The sequence below is a fragment of the Montipora foliosa genome, chromosome 8 (genome assembly GCF_036669935.1).
Source record: "Montipora foliosa isolate CH-2021 chromosome 8, ASM3666993v2, whole genome shotgun sequence".
NCBI lineage: Eukaryota > Metazoa > Cnidaria > Anthozoa > Scleractinia > Acroporidae > Montipora > Montipora foliosa.
The window spans coordinates 28,665,522-28,675,521 of NC_090876.1; the positions used below are offsets into that span (position 1 = coordinate 28,665,522).

Here is a 10,000-nt window from a genome sequence, read left to right on the forward strand (position 1 = left end):
TACTCGTATGTTACTCGTGTGTACTCGTATGTACTCGTGTGGTGTTTTCACGGTCACACTCCTGTGACTAAACTCTGTCGAGTCAACAACATTCAAAGCGTAAGTCGAAATTCACCAATCACTGGCAACAAAGGCGCTATTCGTATTTCAATTATTTATAGTTAGACGTTACTATCCTTTTATTCTGTTGTTATAAATTCCTTTTTTTAACTGCGGCATTATTTTATCAAATTTCACGCGTTCCTTTTACAACGCTTGCGCCCGTCTTGAAGATTTGGTATAATTATCATTCGGATGTGTTCAGGCCGGCGTCCTCGAGATAAACTAGTTCACCAAAGTGGTAGAAGTACTGCCGAGTGGAAGGCAGATGTTCAATTTAACGACGGTTCGTGCGTGGGATTGAAGGAAGATTTTAATAGGTCTTGAGAAGGGACGGTACAAAAAGTGAACGCCCAAACTAGACCCCCAACTGGATCTCCTTCTGGATCCCACTCGAGAGAAGAAAGAAAACAATAGATGGGTTTCACAGTGACGTCATCAAACTCTAAAACCAAAATCACAAGGTCATCAAAAATTTTGTCTAAAGGAGGTTGAACATGACCTAGAAATAGACCTTTTTTCAAGTTTCCAGTTCCGTGATGTCTTTTGAATTTCCGAATTGTCACCTTGAGTGACATCATGATGCAAAGTCTATCCCTATGAATCTCAGCATGTTGAGCCTTTCAAGTACACTAGATGTAGAAATACACATGTATTTTATCCCATTCTCTCTTTTCGAATTCCCTGACAATACACTTCGTAATAAGCCATTGTTTTCAATTGCTCTTGGGAATATGCAGTGTCCTCAAGAGCATTTGAAAACAATAGTTTATGCAAAATTTGGGGGGCAAACGAATTGTATTATGTGGAATTCCAAAATAGTGAATGCGCGAAAAGTAAACGCTTTCATCGCAAAGTGAACTCCACCACCGCCCACCATATTGGTGGCCCACATGGCGTCTCCATACAAATCTCCATAGAGTTGCGTCAAACGCTTAAACTAATAACTCAAACCTGATAATTGGAGTGGGTTAAAACATTTGTTTCCAACAACATTCCAAGTTCTTGGCCTTTTTCATTGATCGGTTTCGAATTTGTTTTTTGTTGCGTGACAGTGAAACCATCTATAGTTTCAAGTAATGATCATACCGCGCAACTTAAGGACGTTCGCGCCAAAATTTTCCTACGGTGAGATTTTCTTCATTTCTCGCCTAGAGTTAGGTCATAAAGTACTTACTTCAAATATGAAAAAAAAATTGGAGCTCACCGACTTTGTTTCGGAGAAAATGGCAGTGGAAAAATGCCTTAATTTCGAGAAATCGGTCATAATAGCGAGATGTAGCCTCATCTGCTCATCCTTCGAAATCATAAAAATAAACTGTTAGAGTGAAGGTTTCTTTGCATAGGTTTTTAGGAGTTAGATTTTTAGATAATTGCATGCCGTTAGGGATGTCGTAAACAGTAGAGTTTATCCTCGACGAGCATTTTCGTAAGCTCTATCCGTTGCAACCACTACCAGAATTCGATGGCACGAGGAAAGAAAATGTTAAAAAAAGGTAACTTCTTTCGGTGGGAATTTTTTCATTTCATCATATTTTGTAGATAGTAAGTAAAGTAAGTGATTCATGATTGAAAAAATAGGGGTCACCGATGATCTAAACGAGTAAAATCGATGTGATTTTGCAACGCTCTTGGAAATTTTCGATTGTCACGTTTTTGCGTGATTTGTCGGAGAAGGACTGGAACCCAAGAAAGGATCGATCGTTGAAGGGAAGAAAGGTTTTTACCAAAAAAAAAACTTTCTCGAGCATAGCAACGAAGTTTTTAGCAGTCGTCATCTTCATTTGGTTAATGTTTTGTATAATATTTCTCCATTGCCGTCATGCTCGTCTTCTGGAGTGTGGTTTTTGATGAAATTTAATCACTGGTTGTTTCCACGCAGGTCCACACTATTCAAGCGGACGAGGACGAAAATACTGCTCTATTTTCACGAAAGTAAAGGAAAAAACTTCAAAAGCATGCATTTCATGATGATTCGGAAATAAATTGTTCTTTTGCCGGCCTGGAATTTTTTCCAAGGCGTTTAGACTAGTAGACTAGTGCACGACTGATAAAACAACGCGAAAATCAGTCGTGCAGTAGTCTACTGACTTTCATAAACATTTTTCAATCAGTTTTGACTGATCACGGTTTTCTCTGATCCAACGCTGTGCAAGACTTATCGTCCACGGTTTCTGCAAAGGTTTTAACACCTCAACTTCGCTAATGCTCGAAGTAATATGCGTGACATAACGTTACCTGCGCAGTAACATTGCGCACAAACAATTAGCGCGAACGTCCTTAATTCCACCATCCATGCATAACTACAATTCCCTACGCCTTTGACCACAATCCCTTGCGTTTCGAAGAGAAATGTTTTCTTCTCCTGATTAGAGAGCTGCCTTGTTCGTTCGCTTCAGACTCACTGCGGCAGCAATTAATAAGTAGCAACCGTATAACAAGGTCAGAGGAAACTCGGTAACGAGTGCTGATAACTAAGAACGCTGAAAGATTTAGAACAAGGAAAAAGTAAAAAAATCCAAAATTTGATTTGCGTTAATTTGTTGATTTCAGTGCTTTGATTTCATTGCCCAATTAGTGCTTCACCGCTAGAAGACTTGACGATTAAATTAAGTTCCTTTCCTTTCCTTTCCAAGAAAAGCATTCAGTTTCAGTTTCAGTTTATTTGTTCTGCCATTTTACACATACCACATATTATGGAAAATAAAATGAGGCAAGGAAACACAAAAACAGCAGTGCTTATAAACATGTGCCTCCCCATGATAAATAACAAATTACTAGAGATTTGTAAAGGCGAACTGAATAACTTAAAACAACAGTACTGAACTTGTTTTTTTTTTTTTTTAAAAAAAAGCGTACAAGAGCGAAGCCGATACACGAACTGCAAGCGGACAAAAGCGAAAAATAAAAAAATGTATGTAATCACGCTAACAGAAAAAAAAAACCATGTGTTGCAGGTGAGACGAATTTATTGTTTTGTTTATTAATACACTAACTTAGAATGGATTATCGTTACAAGATCCTCTACCTCACTGAATTGGAGGTAAGAGGCACTGTTTGAGGAAGAACTCGCACTGAAGATTATTTTGCTTGCGAATGTCTAAGGGAACATCCTCGATCGTTGTTGGATTTAATAGCCATTTGTCTGTTCGCAATTTATCCAAAACGCCAAACTTATATTGTTGCCATTTTTCTCCTGTCATAAAACTTTGAAAGACCTGCCTCCTTGAGGGAAATTGTCTGTTAAGTTGTTCTCTCAATTCTTCTAAGCTGCGTCCTTTATCATGCGATGCGATGACATTCCTGGGCACCAAAGCAATCTCAACCTGAAATAGTCAAATGGTCATGATACAGTCCTGGCTTTTGAGATTGCACTTCAACGCTGGGAATGGACCAGTGTGTTAAAGCCCAAAATGTGGCCTAATTGGCATTTTACCCAATCTGGGTAAATGGATATGGTTACTTGATGCTGATACCACGAAGTCAATATTGCGTCGGTTTGATTCAAGATTAGAGGTCTTATTATCCACTGAAATGAACGATTTGCCAAATTTTCTTGAATATCATGATTATAACATCACCTTGTATGCTGATGACAATGTGTAATATTTCTTCTATTTCTTGTCAAAACTGGTATCAGAAATTGAATCAACTTTGAACTCGGAGCTTCGATATGTTTGTGTTTGTTGAAAAGAAATCAACTCACTCTTAGCGTCAAGAAGTTACAATTCGTGTTAAGAATGGTGCCACCTATTGTTATTGCGCATACTTTCTGTGCATCAAGCAAGCATTTTGTCACGCGCAGTCACGCGCTGACTTTATCTTTCAAGTTAAATTATTTTTCCTATTTTTTCATCGAAATGCCTCGGAAGATTTATTCGGTTACACATGTATCTTGTAGCAAAAGACCAAAAAAAAAAAAAAACCCGTGATGGAACAGTTGTCTCTACGACAAATTTAAAAAGCTAGAAACAATGATCGATCAGAGCGAGAATTTCAAAGTGGACGGTGCAGAAGGAATTATTTCAATGGAGCCATCTTTTTTAACTCCACTACTCATCAATAAAACAGGGCTATTTATCATCGAAATTAAGAATAACTAGATGTAGTTAATTCTTCGAAGACAACCACACAGGATCTGGGATCAATACTTTTAGTTCAATAGTTATTATTGTAACAATCGGCTTCCACCAAGATTGACAAAAATTGAAAAAAATGATCGAGGGACGTCCAATAAGAGACGTAAGTATTGAACCAAAAGTGGGGAAAGAAATTTAAGGGGGTTCAAAAGGCCTCCAAAGGCAAGAAACGACTGATAATGCAAGTAGCTACCGTAGGTGATCAATTCGATTCAACGCCGTGCAGTGTACAACAAAAATCGCGTAGATTTTCACTTCAAATATCCTTGCAACGTTACTCTGGTCACTTAAGAGCCACTTCCGAAAAAAAGATCCAATCTTCACAACGAATCAAGGAAATATCCACGCAAAAAGAAAAAAAAATCCGTCTTTGTGTACTTGTCGCCATAGTGAATATACCAGAGTGCAACACAAAGGCAGGTACAAATTTCTTTATTCACCGAGGAGGGGAGTGACAAAATGGCAACAATCAATCCACAAAACGTTGAAAAAAAAACCAAGTTGACGTTTAAAATCGCGTGGTGGCCCCTAGTTTTTATTATATAAAATGAAATTTTGAGGCACATTGCAGTCGGGATTAAGTTTTGGGGCCGTGAAAATTTGAAAAAGGGCGCCTTTTAGTAACTACAGACGAGGGCTGTCAGGCTCAAAAATGGCTCTGTTTTCACATTTCTGTGATTACAAACACATTTATAGAATCATCCGGTTGCAATTTGCTATTCATTTTAAAGACCTCTGACGTTCCTGTTGTTTTACTGTAAGTAAACGTTTTGTACAAATAAAAAACTGTCAAAAAACTTGCGTTTCTTTGTTTAAGCAAAAAAATTTCGATTGTCCACTTTTTCAAAAAAAAAAAACACCTCATTACCCCCGAAAAATGCATGGTTACCCCCAATTTTCATTTCACATTCCAATAACCCAAACTAAGATCTACTTTTCTGCGTGGTCATACTCCGGTGAAAGTTCTCTTCTTATTAGGTGGCACCGTCCTTGACAGGAAGCAAGTGAAGCTTAGTCGAATTGATTCAGATATAATGGTTGCTTCGCAACGGGTAAAGGAACGGTTGGAATCGAACCTACGACCTCTGTTACAAACGTTTTTATTGCTGCTAGGATTAACTGAGCACCAGCAGCACCAGCAAGTGTAAGGGCTTCATTTAAGTAGAAAAGCCTCCTCCTACCTTCTTAAGGGAAATAATGTACATTTTAGTCAAATCCTCTCCAACACCAAAGCAGTCTCCTTCGCCAAGACGAGCAATAACAAGAAAGTGCCTTTTAACCTCGTCGCAGGATTTCACCTTGAACTTAGGACTGATTGTGTCATGATCTATCACTGGGGGTAAAATGAGCCTTCTTTTACCAGCTGCTAGCTTTCTTTGGATCAGGATCATCTCTCGTACAACTTGACATTGGCCAGATCTTATGAAGAAAGCAAACTCACCCTCATTGTGAGTGTCTCGGAGAATGACCTGTCATGACCAATCAAAATGCTCTATAAGTTAAACATAAAATACTACTAATAATGATAATGATAATGATAATGATAATAATGATAATGATAATCATAATAATAATAATAATAATAATAATAATATTGATGGAGGTGCGGAAGTACCAAATCGAGAAGTTAGTGACAATCGCATCACACACAATCGCTGGACTCGTTGAGCTATACGAGCAACTCTTACCAACGCGAGTACACACGAGTCAGAAGACTCTGGCATGGCTTGGATGTACCACATGTGTGGGACATTTGGGGCGTGTTTATAAGCTTAACCTCCCTTACAGTTATCAGCATTACACTGATGAGGCTCAGAAGGCCGAACACTACTGTCTGAAATAAGATATAGCTCTTTGGCATTACGAAGCTTTTGCTTTCATGTCCAAATTGAGCACTTTACTGGGATGAGTCATTGCCGCTAGCAATTGCGCATGCTCACTAGCTCGCTAGTTTGAGCACTCTGGCATGGCTTAGATGTACCACATGAGTGGGACATTTGGGACGTGTTTATAAGCTTAACCCCTATCCCAGTCATTAGACTTACACTGATAGGCCCAGAAGGCCGAAACAGTACTGTCTGCGGTTAAATATATATATATATATATATATATATATATATATATATATATATATATGTATATAGTTAGATATAGTCACTAGTTAGGCAATGAGTTTTTATATAGAAGAAGGCAAAGAAAATGATTTAATTATTAAAGTGCCCCTGTGACCAAAAAATCAATTCATATTTTTATTTGGATTTCAAAACTAAAAGTGACCCACGTTTTAAGCCTTGATTTCAAAAAGACACCTCTTTATTTTAACTGTAATTTTCCTATTTAATGGTCCGCCATTACTAACGTTATGTTCTTGAGAGAGCTGGATCGAGGAGAAAATGACGTCAAAGGCTCACTAGTTTAAGAATGCAATACGTGTGTACGCCGCAGAATTAATATGCAGCACGGGGGTTTTGGGCTTTCAGACTTTTAAACTCACGCTTTGCATATATAATAAGCTGCGTTCACACGCTGAAATTTTAAGCTAGTGAGCCTCTGACGTCACTTTTCCCTGGATCCAACTGTCTGAGGTCCAATCGGTCAGTTTTGAACGTGAGTAATGGCGGACCGTGAAGTCCAAAACTTACACTCAAAGTAAACGGCCTTTGGATAAAAATCAAAGCTCAAAATTTTGCCAGTCAGGTGTTAAGCAAACACACTTTCAAAATCTGAAGGAAAAAAGGAAGTGGCTGTTTTGATCACAGGGGCACTTTAAAGTAGCATCCGGAAACATCAAAACGCGGACATTTCGAAACCTTTTATTTCACTAACCCTACAAGCAGTAAGAATAAATAACTAGATAGCTCCGCTTTTAGGCTTGGCTAAATCTATGTATTAATTATTTTGTCCAAGTGCAAATTAGCCTTATGTAGCATTGTCACATGCAGTGATGCCTGATGGTATAGTTTGTACACGTGCGGACGGTGAGCGAGGCGGAACATTATGTAACTTTGTTTGTCCTAAGAAAAAAAGCTTTGTGTTTATATAGCGTACGGCTGAGTATCTCTACATTGGCGACGAGGATGGCCAAACAAAATTCAAACTGATCGTGGAACCCGATGACAAAAAGTAAACGGAGAACAGCGGCAACACAAAGCCAACAGTGGCGACATCAATGGTATGTGGAAATTTCACAAAATTCAACGCAAGCAAAGATGATCCAAACCTCGGAGCAAAATTCACAGGTTGGCCGGAAAGATTCGAAAATGAGTTAATTGCTTGAGGTATCACAGATGATCGACAAAAGAAAGCCCTATTAATCAGTAATGCAGGAGATGTTGGGTGGGAAAAGTGGCGAACTTGCACGGAGGCTGAAAAAGGTAACGACGAAGCTAACAAAATGGCAAAGAAAACACTTTCAGATTACTTCGATAAAAAGAGAGGTCCTGATTTTGCGATAACGAGATTTCGCGAATGTGTCCAGAAGCCAGAACAGTTGATTGATGCTTATGTGACTGAACTTAGGTTACTTGCGAGATACTGTGAATTTGACACTCGTGTTGACGAGATCAAAACACAGATAAAGCTCAATTGTGTTTCATCGAAGCTGAAAAGAAAGGCATTTGCAGAACCTCAGTGTAAACTTGATGACCTGATTACGTATGCACGTGCTTCATAAATTCTGACTAGCAAGCCAGTGAAGTCGAAAACACTTCAACGAATTTAAATACCGTGAGATTGACACGGACGAGACATCAACAAAGGCGAAATGAACAACACCAACACAACCGGCGAACGCCGATGTTCAAACCAACGAAACATCACTGCAGAAATTGTGGATCCGAGTATCCTCACCCAGGTGGAGCAGAAAACTGCCCATTAGTTTGCTTGCTGGTATTCCAAAAACAAATATCATTTCAAGCGAGTGTGCCGAAAGAAGGAAGATAACAATGGTTGTAATAGTCAAAACAGAAACCCAGGAACCCCACCTTTATAAACCTCAAAGATCGGCAATAGTGCATCCTTCAACGTTAGAGAAAGTTAACCTACATGTAGCGAGCACAATGAAGATCAACACTGTGTTTGTGAAGGATCCAGCAAGCAACAAAAAATGCTGCCACAGTTTGAAATAATCATCGCAGGGAGTCCTGTTACAGTAACAGCGGATACTGGATCAACCTACAACATAATCGAGCAGAGCACCTACCAGAAAATCAACGAGAACTACATCAAGACAAAAGGCATTTAGGTGAAGTTGTCCAGCATGGCACCAGAGATACTGCCGTACAACTCAAATAAGCCTATATCTCTAATAGGAAAATTCAAAGCACATGCCGAGTCTAAGGGCCGGGACATCATCGCAACATTTTATGTCACGACGTGAAATCCGGGAGACCTCCTTTCATTTTGCTCATGTGTGGACTTATACAAGTGAGCGGCGACGTTAACCACCTGCCTACCACAAGACGTGCAAACACAGACGAGATCATCAACAAGCATCCTGAAATCTTCAAAGAAAGGATTGGACAGTTCAAGGACCATGAGGTAAAACTGGACATTGATTCAAGTGTTAAGTCAATTTCAAGGCTACATGGCAGAGTCCCATTTAACCTAAGAGCAAAGGTTCTGAATGAAGAAGAGCAATTACTTAAAGATGATGCGACTGAAAAAGTGGGTGGCCCAACGCCATGGTTGAGCCCAATAGTTGTAACACACAAGCCCAAGGCACCTGACAAGATCCGAATGTGTGCTGACATGCGGGCTGCAAACACTGATATTGAGAGGGAACGATATGTTACCCCAACAGTAGATGACATCACCGGGCAGATTCATGGAAGTTCAGTATTTTCAAAGCTTGATTTGCGTTCAGGGTAACACCAGCTGACACTGGCACCAGAAAGTTGATATATCACACTGGACTGTTTCGCTACGAGCGCAGGAGTTTTGGCACCAATGCAGCAGCGGAAATTTTTCAACATGCAATCTCGCACCTACTTGCAGACATCACAGGAGCAATCAACATCTCAGACGACATAATAGTCTTTGGGAAAACTCAAGGAGACCATGGTAGAACCCTCAACCAAGTCCTGCAAAAAGTTTCTGACAACAAGATAACTCTCAATGCGAAGAAATGTGAATTTAACAAGTCGTCCCTAGAGTTCCTTGGCTTCAACTTCAGTGATGGGGGCATGAAACCTGACCCAAAGAAGGTTGAAGATATTCAAACTCTGGACAACAAGTTGGACAACAAGGCTTAGCTTTCAAATCATTTCAGACTGTGAAGGATGATCTGAACGTTAATGCAGAAGTCAACCTTGTTTTAAGAGGCACCAGAATAGTCTTACAGAACAGATCAGTAGACATCGCTCATGAAGGTCACCAGGGAATGACCAAGACAATAGCAATGATCAGAGATTATGGTTCCCCTTCATTGATACACTCATTGAGGACAAGATTAACAGCTGTTTAGCCAGTCAAGCGGTTACAAAACAGTCAATCAGAGAGCCACTGCAGATGTCAAGACTCCCTGAAGGCCCATAGATTGAAGTCTCAGCAGATCTTTTTGCCCCTCTACCATCTGGTCAACACTTACTAGTCCTAATTGATGACTACTCCAGATTTCCTGAAGTCGAAGTTGTGAACTCAACAAGCGCTGAATCAGTTATTCCACACCAGAACAACATAATTTCTCGACACCAGATACCTGCTAAGACTCGAATAGACAATGGTCCTCTATTCAACTCAGAGTCATTTTAACGATTTGTACA

At 39.6% G+C, this 10,000-nt stretch overlaps 1 protein-coding gene across 1 annotated transcript in view; it reads right to left on the reverse strand.

Moving 5' to 3' along the window:
- Window positions 1-3,020: 3,020 nt before the first annotated feature.
- Window positions 3,021-10,000, reverse strand: part of LOC137968533 (uncharacterized) — a 36,413-nt gene continuing 29,433 nt past the window's right edge. The window contains exons 8-9 of the mRNA XM_068815086.1: window positions 5,420-5,707; window positions 3,021-3,425 (exon numbers count right to left, since the gene is read on the reverse strand). Of these exons, the coding sequence (XP_068671187.1) occupies window positions 3,129-3,425; window positions 5,420-5,707 (585 nt within the window). The 3' untranslated portion in view covers window positions 3,021-3,128. The remainder of the gene's footprint in view (window positions 3,426-5,419; window positions 5,708-10,000) is intronic.